At 42.8% G+C, this 15,000-nt stretch overlaps 1 protein-coding gene across 3 annotated transcripts in view; it reads left to right on the top strand.

The window, feature by feature from the left end:
• Positions 1 to 15,000, top strand: part of LOC122247122 (protein D2) — an 89,668-nt gene that overhangs the window by 16,645 nt on the left and 58,023 nt on the right. Inside the window, exon 1 of one of the 3 annotated variants that reach the window (XM_086547799.1) lies at positions 6,351 to 6,421. The exons of the other annotated variants lie outside the window; for them this stretch is intronic. Within the exon in view, the coding sequence (XP_086403925.1) occupies positions 6,366 to 6,421 (56 nt within the window). The 5' untranslated portion in view covers positions 6,351 to 6,365. Of the gene's footprint in view, positions 1 to 6,350; positions 6,422 to 15,000 lie in introns of those variants that run through there. 3 annotated transcript variants of the gene reach the window in all.

Raw genomic sequence — 15,000 nt, 5'->3', positions numbered from 1 at the left:
TTGTGTATTAGTATACATATGTGTATGAACGTATACATTATGTGTATGTTCGTATACATATGTGTAAGTTAGTTACATATTGTATGCACGCTTTTATTATACATATTGTATGTAAGTATACATATGTGTATGTACGTATACATATGTGTATGTACGTATACATATGTGTATGTACGTATACATATGTGTATGTACGTATACATATGTGTATGTACGTATACATATGTGTATGTACGTATACATATGTGTATGTACGTGTATATGTGTATGTACGTGTATATGTATGTATGTATATATGTATGTATGTATATATGTATGTATATATGTATGTATGTATATATGTATGTATATATGTATGTATGTATATATGTATGTATGTATATATGTATGTATATATGTATGTATATATGTATGTATGTATATATGTATGTATATATGTATATATGTATGTATATATATGTATATCTCTCTCTCTCTCTCTAAGTGCCGTGTCCGTTGAGGACGTAGGCGGTCATGGATCTCCACAGCTCCCTATTCTTAGATGTTTTCAACATTTCCAATCCCACCATTCTTGATCTTTCGCTTTCTGGTATCTGTCCTGCCATCCAAGTACTTAAACTGTTCAAATACGCGATACGTTGCCTGCCCCTACTCCTTTTTCCTTCAATCCGTCCTGTCAAAGCCAGATTTTCATATTTGTTCTTCCTCATAATGTGTCTAACCAAATTCGAGCTGTCTCTTTCGGATGTTCTTCATCAACATTCGTTCTACCCCTGCCTTGCGTAGTACAGCCTCATTGCTTACGATGGTCCACCATGATATTCTGAAGGTGATATACGTCTTAGAAAACCACATTTCTACTGCCTCAAGCCTTCTTTCCATCTGAGTTGATATTGTCCAGCATTCACAGCCATATGTTAAGGATGGAGTTTACATAACAATGCAGCACTCGTAGTTTGGTATCATGTAGGCATCTTTCGATCTTTAAGAATTTTCCCAGTTTATGAAATGCTCCTTTGCCATACCTGTCACTTTTCTTGATCTCCTCCACATCTATCGCATTTCCGTCGTCAAGTTATGAGACTTCCTTAGACAGTTGAACTTTTCCACTGTTGGAATCTTATAGGTACCGACATGGGCGGGCCCAACATTACATTGTGGTTTTAGTTTTCTTGCTGACAACCATGCATTCCGTTTTCTTACAATTCATGGTCAGACCTTTCTTTTTGCTTTCTTCAATTACTTTGTCGAGTAGTTCCTGTAAAATTATCCCTTGTGGACTCCGCAATCAAATACTGTATCATCCTGCATACCGAAGGTTGTTGATGTATAGGCCGCTCCCCAGTATGATCCCGGCATGTCCTCAAGTTGTCTCAGTATCTTTTTCGCTATACAAGTTGAACAAGTCTGGTGATAGAAAACGCATCCCTGCCTGTCGTACCCCTCTGCAGATTGGAGTGTATTTACTTGTGTCATTGTCGACTCTCCTGCATGCTTTTTGCTCCCAGTAGTAAGTTTCTTATCAGCCTAAAGTCTTTTCCGTCTAGATCTAAACCTTGTAAAAGCCTTAATAGTTCTTCATGCTGCACTTTATCGAAGGCCTTTGTGTAGTCGATTTGAAAGCACATAAATAGATCCTTTCTGCATTTCTATAGCTCTTTCAGACAGCATTCTCACCATCCAAATTGCAATTCCTCGGTCCTGCATCCTGTTACAAAACCGTTTATTGCACATTTTCCTATTTCAGGCCATTAGTCTGCTTCTTGCTCTTTCCATGATAATTCTCAGTATTGATTTTTGATGATATGACTCATTAAGCTGATTGTTCTGTGTAACTCACATTCTATTGCTCCCAGATTTCTTTGGCAGAGCTATAAAATATTGATTTACTCAGTTCTTAAGGTATTTCTCCACTGGTCATAGATCTCGTTTATGATCTCTGTCATCTTGTCAATTCCAAACTCATCCAGTGCCTTTATCCCATTTCCGTCACTATATTTCTGCTGGTCCTGGTGCTTTTATTCTTTTTCATTTTTCCTTATCTGCGACACGCACTTCTGATTTTTGAGAATCGGGTGGCCCTTCCATATTCTTCTCGAATTTTGGTTTCTCTCCATCGATCATCATTGAAGAAGGTCTTCTATGTATTTATGACCATCTTTCTCAAAATTTCCTTCCTTTTCCATTTGGACTGTGCCGTCCTTTTAGTTTTAAACATCCCGATGAAGAGCAGGATTTTGTTACTGTTAGATCTTTGATGTGTTTGTGCATGGAAGATGAATCCTTATTTTTGCACCTTTCAATTTCTTCACATTTTGCGGATACCCATGTTCTTTGGTTTTTTTACATTTTTTCTTGATTTCCCTGTTGCTTTCTTGTATTCTGGACTTTTTTGTTCATGATCTTTTGCCTTTCTTTTCATATCAATGATTTCATCTGTCATCCATTTGTTCTTATTTTTCTTCTCTTGTTTAGGAATTATGGCATTTTGGCATTCAACTAAAGCTTTTTTGAAAGACTCCCACTTAGTTTCCCCTTCTTGCGATAGTACTTCAAACCTGTTCTTTACATCTACTGCATATTTATTTATTTTTTGTCTCTTTCATCTTAGGTCGGATTGTAGTGCCTCATACTTCAGTTTTGGTGTAACGTTTGTCTTTTTCAGATTCTTTAGTTTTACGAAGAGCTTGCAGATTACTGGAATATGGTCGCTTCCACAATCTGCTCCAGGAAATGCTTTAGAATGTTTAACTGCATTTCTGAATCTACTGTTGATCGTTATATAGTCAATTTGATTCTTGATGTTTCCTCCAGGACTTCTCCATGTCCAAAGTCGTCTTTTTTTCTGGGATGATCTTGAAAAATGTTGTTGGTAATAATCTGGTTGTGTCTTTTGCACCATTGTACCCATCTGTCACCTCTTTCGTTACGAATTCCAAGTCCATGTTTCCCAATTATTCCATCGCCATCACCTTGATCTTGACCTACTTTTCCATTGAGATCTCCCATCACGATAATGATTTCTTGTGATTTGCATTGCCCTTTTGCTTCTTCAAGAGTTTCGTAGAACTTATCAATGTCATCTTCACTGGTGTCTGATGTTGGCGCGTATACCAGTATTATGCTAATATTGAAGGGGCTTCATTTTAATTTTACCATCATTACCCTGTCTGACAATTCCCAGTGCCCGATCACACATTTGGCTCTTTCTTTATCCATGATGATACCCACAACCCACCACCCCCTCTTTCCATTGTCTGTCGTCCTGAAATAAATGCATTCTATAATCATCTGTTTGAAAGTCACCATTATGTTTTCCAACGAGTTTCTACAGATTCCAAGTATGTTGATTTCATTGACTCATATTCCTGTGTCAACATTCTCTTAATTTTCCTGCTTGGAAACAAAGTGCGTACGTTCCATGTTCCCAATTTCTGAGTGTTCTCCTGTTGTTGGCGGACAGTAGCTGCAGACCGATCAGGTCCTACCCTGCTCAACCCACCCCCCACCCCCCCCCTCGCACATTAGGGGGGACCTTCCGAGCGAGGGATTCTCGTTATTCGAGTTGACAAGACCCCTTTTACGTGTTTGGGTTTCTCTGTGAGTTGTCGCATTTCCAGAATTTACCAGGCAAAAGTACAGGCAGTGGGTTTGCCATTGCCTTCTGCCGGGTGAGCCGGTGAGTTCTAGAGATCACCACCTCCCCTCCCAGAGGATATTCCGCTTGTAGAACACAAAAACGTTGTCTTCTGAGGGTCGTAGACTCATCTGCTTGAAGCCACCAGTTTCCTTCTGATTCAACCATTGTCCATCGCTCGTTACCCTGAGCAAGGGGCCAAACCAGGTGCTACCAGCTAGGCAGGCTGGTCCTGAGGGAGTTTATTGTCTTCTACCAAGGACAGGTTGCAGTTTAAGGACTTACCCAGGTCATATATATGTATATATGTATGAATATATGTATATATGTATGAATATATGTATATATGTATGTATATATGTATGTATATACATATACATATATGTATACATGTATATGTTTATAATGTATATACATGCATATGTTTATAATGTATATACATGCATATGTTACCACAAAACAAAAACCCCAAAAACAAAAAACCAAACCACACACACACCCCCACACAACCACCAAACCCCCCCCCCCAACCACAAACCCCCCCACAAACCACTCAAAACCACACCAAAAACACAACACAAAAACACACCCACAAACCCAAACAACCCCCCCCCCCCACCCCCACACCCCCAACCAAACCACACCCACCAACACAACACACACACACAAACACACCACCACCCAACACCCACCCAAACAACAACACACAACAACACAAAAACAACACAACCACACCCACACACAACAACACAATCACACAACAAATACACACCCACACACAACACACACACCACAAATTACTAACACCATCTAAACAATACACCACACAAACACCACACCCCCACACACACACACACAACCACCCCCAATCCAACAAACAACACCACACACAATAACAAACCCCACCCAACAACACTAAACACAACACAACACACACAAAAAACACACCTACTCACTCCCCCCTCCCCACCCACCCCACCTTACTACACAAAAACCCCACACCCCCATCCACAAAACACCACAAAAATAACTTATCAACTAACATCCACACACAACAAACTCACACCACCATAAACAACACACAAACACACACAACCCACAACAACAACCACACCACAACTACCACACCAAAAACAAAACACAACACTCTATCACCCACAATACACACACCAACCCCCCTAAAATAACACACAAAACACACAAACACCACACACCAAATACACCCCACAACTACAACAAACCCCCAACAAAACAAAACAAACACAACACCACACCAATCACACACACACACAACACCCAACACCACACAACACCCCACCACTCAAAACACATCCCCACCAACACAACAAACAACACAACAACACACTAAACAAACACCCACAACTCCCCACCTACACAACACACACACAATACAAAACAAAATATAACACAACAACAAATATCACCACACAAAAACAAACTCCCCCAACACACACCACACCACCACCCCAAACACCCAACACAAACCAAAACCACACACCATACACAACAAATCCCAATAACATAAACACACACATACAAACAAAACATTCACACAACACCAAAACCACAAAACACACAAAACATCACCATACCCCACAACAAACTACCCCCCCCAACAACCCCCCCAAACACCCACCCCCACCACACACAACCACCACCACATAACACACCCCTCTCTCCACATACCTCCAACCCCACCCAAAAAACCACCCACACACACCACACACCACCACCCGCCCCAACCCCCCCCACCCAAAACCCACCCCCCACACCCCCCACCCCAACACCCCCCCCCCCCACCCTCCCCCCCACACAACCCCCCCCCAAACCACACCCCACCAAACCCAAACCCAAACCCCAATAAACACATCCAACCACACAACACAAACTATATAAAACCCTCAACCCAACCCCCCAACCACCACCCCACCCCACCACCACCCCACCCACACCCCCCCACAACCCTCAACACAACACAACACTCAACACTACACACCACACACCCACACACACACCCACACCACACAACTCACACACAAACAACCCACACAAACCACACAACACACACAAACACAGACACCACACACACAAACACCCACACAACCCACACCAAAAACCCCCACATACAAACACCCAAACACACCCACACAACAACACAAAACAACACTAAACACACAACACCACAAACCACACCAAACAAACACACACAACACAAAACACACAAACCACACAACACACAACCCCACACCCAAACAGAGGGAATGGGATAGTGGGAGTGGAGAGGGGAGTGAAGGGGTGAGAGTGGGAGGATGGGAGAGGGGTGAGGGTGAGAGTTGGGTGAGGGTGAGAGTTGGGTGAGGGTGAGAGTTGGGTGAGGGTGAGAGTTGGGTGAGGGTGAGAGTTGGGTGAGGGTGAGAGTTGGGTGAGGGTGTGGGCGGTGGTGATAAGAAAATAAACATAGAGCACAAAGACAGGGAGATTAAAAGCATAGAACGAAACAGACTTTACACATTATTTCGAACGTGTGCGTGAAGGCAAGAGCAGTTCAGGTTTGTTGTTTCACTTTCGTCAAGCGGCGCGCTGCCGAGGAAAGATTGCGAAAGCGAGTCGTCCAAACACCGCTTCGAGATTATTTTTTACTTAATTACGTTCTGTTCTCATTGAAATCTTCACGTAGATCCTTGGCTCTGCAGCAGTACATCGTATTATGGCAGTCGTTCTTGCCATCTCACGAGTGACGGTATTTCAAGAATTTTCTCACAGGTGACGTCTCACGCTTGGTTGAGTAGCGGTTGTGTACGGTGTCGTAAAACGTCTTCATTGTAGCTTCTTGATTGTCGTATGTCGTCTTTACGGTTTTCTTGGGGTCATCTTTATTATGCTTATATCTTTATTTTATTTTATTTTTTTCTTGTTTTTGTTTTTTGGTGATTCTGTTATCACCGTCTTGGCCTTTTCTTCGTACTCGGTTTCATAATTTTTACCATTCATTTATACATTCATTCACCTTCGCTATTTCGCCTACGTGGTATACGTGACACTTTTTTTCTCATACGGATGAAAATCGTATTGTCATGTCATATTCTTTCACCTTAATGTTACCACTTTTCTTCAACTCTTCAAATTACTTTCACTTCCATCCCTCCCCCGTCCATTCCTCTGCCGTGACACCTCTTCCGACGTCCAAATATGGGTTGCATGGCGTTGAACTCGTCTTTATGTACAGGTTACGTTTTGTTTTGTTGGTTTGCATTGTATTAAACTGTGTGAAATATTCGGTATTTCATTTTTGTATTATTTAAATCGTAATGACTTTAAGAAATTGGAATAAGATAGTTTCCTGGGATCAGTTGCAAGAATATAAAAAAGATTTTTGACAACAGTTGCGAAAGCTGTTGCATTGTTGAAAAACCGAGATTCCCTAAATGTTTTAAGTATGTTGCGAACATTAACTAGCGAAATGAACCTAACCATTTAGAATTGTTGTGATTGAGAAAGAAGCGAAGGTCAGCGCTGCATCGGTGAGAGATTTGTGATGTTTAGATCATTAACAAAAGTCACTTGTGTGCAAGTCCGTGTTCATGCATATGCGAATAAAATATCTCGCTCAATCCGGCACTTCGTCATGTTACATCAGAACTAACAAGGTCGAGAAATAGAAGAAATGTCGAAATTTGTTTAGGAATTTGGAGATGTAGGATATTTTGCTGAAAACGAGAGCAAAAGAAAAACGGCTCCAGTTGGGGTATTAAAAGTGAATGTGTTGTGTTTAGAGTTGTGTTTAATGTTTCTAGATTTTCAAGTCTCAGCTATGAGGAGCTTTAGAATTGTACCTAATGTGTTTCCGAAGTAATTCCTCCTACGTTGTTAAACCATAAATTTCGTGAACTTTATTTTATGGAGCACGATAATCGTTGTTGATTGTCCTGTAGTTGCCGCATGGATATTACAATCGCTATCCAAGTGCAGTTTTATACTTGCATTCGGAGTAGAGTAGTTTGTCAGATAATTGAGCAAATGCTGCAACATATCAACTGCAACCCATATATTGTAAATTCAGGGGCGGTTGAATTCAGGAACTGAACATAACTGTTATCAATTTATATCACCAAAGATGACTATAGTTTTACTCTTTGTAAAAGCAAGCAAACCTTAATGTTCATATTTTAAATGCTTAGGATTATATCCATGACAACTACAATCTATTCTGAACATAGAGGGTTATCTATTAGGTTTGGTCAACGTAAGATAAAGAATGAAATTTCTTTATTCAGTATACGGCTGTGGAAACGCTAAGCACTAATATGTGGTTTCTTTAGGTCATAAAACGCCATAAGGTGGCAAGACAAATTCATATCCACCGTCATAGATGGATACGCTCTCACTATGGACAGCTCACTCGTTAAAGAGAAATTGCATTCTGATTAACTTGTGTCAAGATCAGTGATTCAAGCAGATCAGAAGTATTGAAATGCTTTGGTACTGTGTTGGGACATGAGGAGGCACATACACACTAAACAGTGCACAGTGTCTAATGTGAATACCACATACACATTCACGTAGATAATACACATGCAAGAAGATATTGCACTTGCATGGACACGTTCCACTGGTACGGACACGGTACATTTGTACCAATGTGCTACAAATGCACTTGCTCATTACACTTGCATCTACATGTTACACTTACAAATGGGCTTTAAAGCTGCACATAGACGTTACCCTGCACATGCACGTACGTGTTTCACGTGCATTCACGTGTGTGTGTGTGTGTGTGTGTATGTATGTATGTATGTATGTATGTATGTATGTATGTATGTATGTATGTATGTATGTATGTATGTATGTATGTGTTTTACACATACACTTATACGTCCATATGCAAAGGCCTATACGCATACGACTATAAGCATATGCAGTGCCTATATCCATATGTATACACGTATACACATACGCCTGTACGCGTACTTTTATTCGCCTAGACGCATATACATATATACACACTTACTTATACACACTTACTTATGCACACATACTTATACACACAGTTATGCACACACTTATGCACACACGCCTATGCATATACACTTATGCACACACACTTATACACACACACTTATACACACACACACACACACACACACACACACACACACACACACACACACACACACACTTATACACACACACACACACACACACACTTATACACACACACTTATACACACACACTTATACACACACACTTATACACACACACTTATACACATACACTTATACACCCACACACACACACACACATATACACACTATGCATATACATAGGTACGTATTCTAAATACACTTACTTGTTACATGCATGCACATATTAAACGTATTTGTTACATACATTTACAGGCTACACATACACGTACACAAACACATACATAAACACATACATAGACACATACACATACACACTCAAATACACGCATAATGGCATAGTGAGTAATGCATTTTGACACTGAGATGTTCACTTAAACACACGCACACTCGCGCACAACAGACACACACGCACAAATTTTCCTCATTCTGGACAGTATAAATTATTATTAATGGTCAGATAATAACAAAAGGCCCGTTTTTATATCGCATAGTTTACGATCGCAGAAAAATCGTTTTCTGTATGAGATGTGTATTGCTTAGAATGGGTAACTTAAGTATTTGTGTTTCTGCTTATTATATTTTTGCTTTGTGGTATTGCTTGATTAGATTTTCTGTTTTGTATGATATTGTAGTTGTTTATATGTTTTCTAACAAAGCTAAACACGTTTTGTGAGAATTACTATTAAGTTGTACCTCATAAAGACACTTTATTGTAGTATATTAGATCAGAATGTTAAATATTAGGATATAATAAGGCCTCAGAACATTACGTTAGTACCATAGGAACTAATGACAGTAGTACAATATCACGTATATTTAAATACAGATTTTCCCCTGAAAGCGCTGCTTGCGTTGCTTGCACACCGCACGGGCGTGGCCACGTGGGCTTGGGATGGTTGGAACGAAACCGAATTCGGTCGTGACGATGGGCGTTTCGGTATCACTGGCGCGAACGAGAGGCGTTACCCACGGGTTTACTATTAGGGAAAGGGGTGCACACAGATATGTTATCATTATCACTGTCACTGGTTCTGGCATTATCATTATTATTATCATTATCGTTATCGTTACCATAATCATTATCGTTGCCATTATCATTGCCATTGTCATTGTCATTGCTATTGTCATTATTATTGTCATTATCATTATCATTGCCGTTGCTTTTGTCATTGTCATTATCACTATCATCGTTATCGTCATCATCATTATCGTTTTCGTTATTATCATTCTCATTGTCATTCTCAATCTCAGTCCCATTCTCAATTCCATTTTCAGAACCATTCTCATTCTCAGTCCCATTTTCAATCATTCTCAGTCCCATTCTCAGTCCCAGTTCCATTTTCATTCTCATTCTCATTCTCATTCTCATTCTCAGTCCCTTTCTCAGTCTCAGTCCTATTCTCATTCTCAGTCCCATTCTCATTCTCAGTCCCATTCTCATTCTCAGTCCCATTCTCAGTCCCAGTTCCATTTTCATTCTCATTCTCATTCTCATTCTCATTCTCAGTCCCATTCTCATTGTCTCATTCTCAGTCCCATTCTCGTTCTCATTCTCAATCCCATTTTCAGAACCATTCTCATTCTCAGTCTCAGTTCCATTCTCATTCTCAGTCCCATTCTCATTCTCAGTCCCATTCTCATTCTGTCTCATTCTCAGTCCCATTCTCGTTCTCATTCTCAATCCCATTTTCAGAACCATTCTCATTCTCAGTCTCATTCTCTGTCCCATTCTTATTCTAAGTCTCATTCTCAGTCTCATTCTCAGTATCAGTCTCAGTCCTATTCTCAGTCCCATTCTCAGTCCCATTCTCATTCTCAGTCCCATTCTCAGTCCCATTCTCATTCTCATTCTCAGTCTCATTCTCATTTTCAGTCTCATTCTCAGTCCCATTCTCATTCTCAGTCCTATTCTCATTCTCATTCTCAGTCTCATTCTCAGTCTCATTCTCAGTCCCATTCTTATTCTCAGTCTCATTCTCAGTCTCATTCTCAGTCTCATTCTTATTCTCAGTCTCATTCTCAGTCCCATTCTCTGTCCCATTCTCATTCTCATTCTCAGTTCCATTCTCATTCTCATTCTCATTCTCTGTCCCATTCTCAGTCTCATTCTCATTCTCAGTCTCATTCTCTGTCCCATTCTCAGTCTCATTCTCTGTCCCATTCTTAGTCTCTTTCTCATTCTCAGTCCCATTCTCAGTCCCATTCTCAGTCTCATTCTCAGTCCCATTCTCATTCTCAGTCTCATTCCCAGTCCCATTCTTAGTCTCATTCTCATTCTCAGTCCCATTCTCAGTCTCATTCCCAGTCTCATTCCCAGTCCCATTCTCATTCTCAGTCTCATTCTCAGTCCCATTCTCAGTCTCATTCCCAGTCCCATTCTCATTCTCTGTCCCATTCTCAGTCTCATTCTCATTCTCAGTCCCATTCTCATTCTCAGTCTCATTCTCAGTCCCATTCTCAGTCTCATTCCCAGTCTCATTCTCTGTCCCATTCTCAGTCTCATTCTCTGTCCCATTCTCAGTCCCATTCTCAGTCCCATTCTCAGTCCCATTCTCAGTCTCATTCCCAGTCCCATTCTCATTCTCTGTCCCATTCTCAGTCTCATTCTCATTCTCAGTCTAAGTCCTATTCTCATTCTCAGTCTCATTCTCAGTCCCATTCTCAGTCTCATTCCCAGTCTCATTCTCTGTCCCATTCTCAGTCTCATTCTCTGTCCCATTCTCAGTCCCATTCTCAGTCCCATTCTCAGTCCCATTCTCAGTCTCATTCCCAGTCCCATTCTCATTCTCTGTCCCATTCTCAGTCTCATTCTCATTCTCAGTCTAAGTCCTATTCTCATTCTCAGTCCCATTCTCTGTCCCATTCTCAGTCCCATTCTCAGTCTCATTCCCAGTCCCAGTCCCAGTCCCATTCTCATTCTCAGTCTCATTCTCTGTCCCATTCTCAGTCTCATTCTCATTCTCAGTCCCATTCTCATTCTCAGTCCCATTCTCAGTCTCAGTCTCATTCTCAGTCTCATTCCCAGTCCCATTCTCATTCTCAGTCTCATTCTCTGTCCCATTCTCAGTCTCATTCTCAGTCCCATTCTCAGTCTCATTCTCAGTCCCATTCTCAGTCCCATTCTCAGTCTCATTCCCAGTCCCATTCTCATTCCCAGTCCCATTCTCATTCTCTGTCCCATTCTCAGTCCCATTCTCATTCTCATTCTCAGTCCCATTCTCATTCTCAGTCTCATTCTCATTCTCTGTCCCATTCTCAGTCCCATTCTCATTCTCATTCTCTGTCCCATTCTCATTCTCAGTCCCATTCTCAGTCTCATTCTCAGTCCCATTCTCATTCTCATTCTCATTCTCAGCCCCATTTTCAGTCTCATTGCCATTATCATTGTCATTGTCATTGTCATTTTCTTTATCATTTTCTTTATCATTTCCATTACCATTGCCATTATCATTATTTTTGATAGCAGTTTAATTAGCCGGGGGATACCTGCAGACACTATTTAGGAAGAGGGGGAGCTATTACTCTCCAGAAAGTTCATTTTGGACATAGCTTCGTTGCCGACTTTGGCGCAAAGCCTCGTAGTACGTAGTAGTCTGATGGGCGTGGGCGGAGAGGGACTACGGCGGCGGCAGCGGCGGCGGCGACAGGACCAGTACTACTCGCACGTGGGCGCGAACTGACGACCCGGACACATGATATGAGTGGGCGGGTGCTTGCGAGGGCGGTGCTTTAGGACATAGTTCAAGGCGCTAATATGTTGCCGAGGATTGAGGGGGAGATGGCGATGATGAGGCAGGGAGTGAAGGATGGGATGATGATATGATGGGGATTATGATGATTATGAGGGTGGGGGGAGGAGGAGAAGGGCAAGGGGGAAAGATGGGGTGAGGGAGGGTGGAATGATGGGGAAAGGGGAGGGGGGCAGGCGAGAAAGGGATGGGGAGAGACAGGGATAGGAAAAAGAGATAGGGATACGGAGTTATAGGGATAGGAAGGAAAGATAGGGATAGGAAGGAGAGATAGGGATAGAAAGAAGAGATAGGGATAGAAAGAAGAGATAGGGATAGAAAGAAGAGATAGGGATAGGAAGGAGAGATAGGGATAGGAAGGAGAGACAGGGGTAGGAAGGAGAGACAGGGGTAGGAAGGAGAGACAGGGGTAGGAAGGAGAGACAGGGGTAGGAAGGAGAGACAGGGGTAGGAAGGAGAGACAGGGGTAGGAAGGAGAGACAGGGGTAGGAAGGAGAGACAGGGGTAGGAAGGAGAGAGGGGTAGGAAGGAGAGACAGGGGTAGGAAGGAGAGACAGGGGTAGGAAGGAGAGACAGGGGTAGGAAGGAGAGACAGGGGTAGGAAGGAGAGACAGGGGTAGGAAGGAGAGACAGGGGTAGGAAGGAGAGACAGGGGTAGGAAGGAGAGACAGGGGTAGGAAGGAGAGACAGGGGTAGGAAGGAGAGACAGGGGTAGGAAGGAGAGACAGGGGTAGGAAGGAGAGACAGGGGTAGGAAGGAGAAACAGGGGTAGGAAGGAGAAACAGGGGTAGGAAGGAGAGACAGGGGTAGGAAGGAGAGACAGGGGTAGGAAGGAGAGACAGGGGTAGGAAGGAGAGACAGGGGTAGGAAGGAGAGACAGAGGTAGGAAGGAGAGACAGGGGTAGGAAGGAGAAACGGATAGGGGAGACAGGGATAAGGGGATAAAGAGTAGGGTTGGGGGAGGTCGGAGGGAGAAGGGCGACGACGAGTGATGGTGATGATGGTATATATGGAGATGGAGACACAGATAGGGAAATCTCTGGAATATATCGCGGCAGTTGGCATAGGCGAGAGAGAGAGGAGAGTAGAGAGCGAGTGGGCATAATGAAAAAGATTAAAAAAGGAGAGGAGGCGAAGAAAACGAAAAAAAGTAGAGCAGAAAATGAAGAAAGAAGTAATAGAAAGAAAAATACTAAGAAGAATAGTAAGAGGAAGTGACGAATACACAAAGAAGAAAAAGAAACAAAACAATGAGCAAATATGAGGAAGAATAAAAGGACAAAGGAAGCAAGAATGAGAAAGAAAGAGAAAGATAAGAAAGATATATAGGCGGCAAGAGAAAGAAATATAGAAAAAAAGGAGAATGATACGTAGTTTTCTGGGAAAATTGAACTCCATTGTTGCATGCCGTTGATCGCGATAGTATTAATTGACACTATTAATGATAATGTTAAGGGACGCATATAATGAGAATACGAATTAATTGTAATATCGATAATGATATTCCAAAGAAAACGCTAAGCAGCGAAACGAGAGAGTGTGGGCGGGGCGTCTACGTATGTGCATGCGTGGGTGTAGAGTTTTGTTATTATAGTGAGTAACTGCATTAACACGTTTGTTCCCCCGCCACGCACACCCCTTTCCCTCGCAGTGCCCTCCACCCCGGGCACCTCTCTTCCCCCCCACCCCCCCGTCGCCTTCCAACCTCTGGGCACCTCCCTTTGCCCCCCTACCCCACCCCTCGCCTTCCATCCTCCGGGCACCTCCCTTTGCGCCCCCCCTCCTCGCCTCCCCTTATGCTTTCCTGTCCTTCCAATCTCCCTCCCCTCTCCCTTCTCCCCTTCATCGTCCGATCACCCCATTCCCCCGTCTTCTTCTCCTCATGACCTCCTCCCCATTGCACTTTCTTCCTCCCTCCCCCATCTGCTTTCTCCCTCCTTCCTCTTCATCGCCGTTCCCTTTCTCCCCCGTCTCCCTCCTTTTCCCCCTCCAAACCTTCTTTCTCCCTTCCACCCTCTCTCTCTCTCTCTTTCTCTCTTTCTCTCTTTCTCCTTCTCCTCCTTCCCCCGTTCTCCCCAATCTTCCCCCCTCCCCCCGCACCTCCCCGCCCCCCCCAGGACCCAGTACTAGAAGGCTGGCGGCTACCTGTAGGACCAGTTCCCCAAGCGGCGGCGGCGCCTCCACGCACGAGACTTATTTGGGCCTGTTCCCTCGACGCCGTATCGCACGCCTCCTGCAGTATTTTTCCCTTTCTCAGATTTTTTTTTTTTTTTTTTTGGAAATAAATGTTCACTTACGGTGGGGTGGTAGAGGGGGAGGGAGGAGGGGGGGTGGTATGTCAAACCGGATGTCAACGTTCGAGAAGATTCTTATGTGAAGAGGTTTATGACGGGTAGAGTTGGTGATTTTTTTTTGTATTCCCTTTTGACTCTTTTTTCGGGTTGGGGG

The sequence above is a fragment of the Penaeus japonicus genome, unplaced genomic scaffold, assembly GCF_977035675.1.
Source record: "Penaeus japonicus unplaced genomic scaffold, GWHDUDI00000001_assembly GWHDUDI00000002, whole genome shotgun sequence".
In the NCBI taxonomy this organism is placed as follows: Eukaryota; Metazoa; Arthropoda; class Malacostraca; order Decapoda; family Penaeidae; genus Penaeus; species Penaeus japonicus.
The sequence above is the reverse complement of the archived record's forward strand: the minus strand, read 5'-3'. Positions and strand labels throughout refer to the sequence as shown.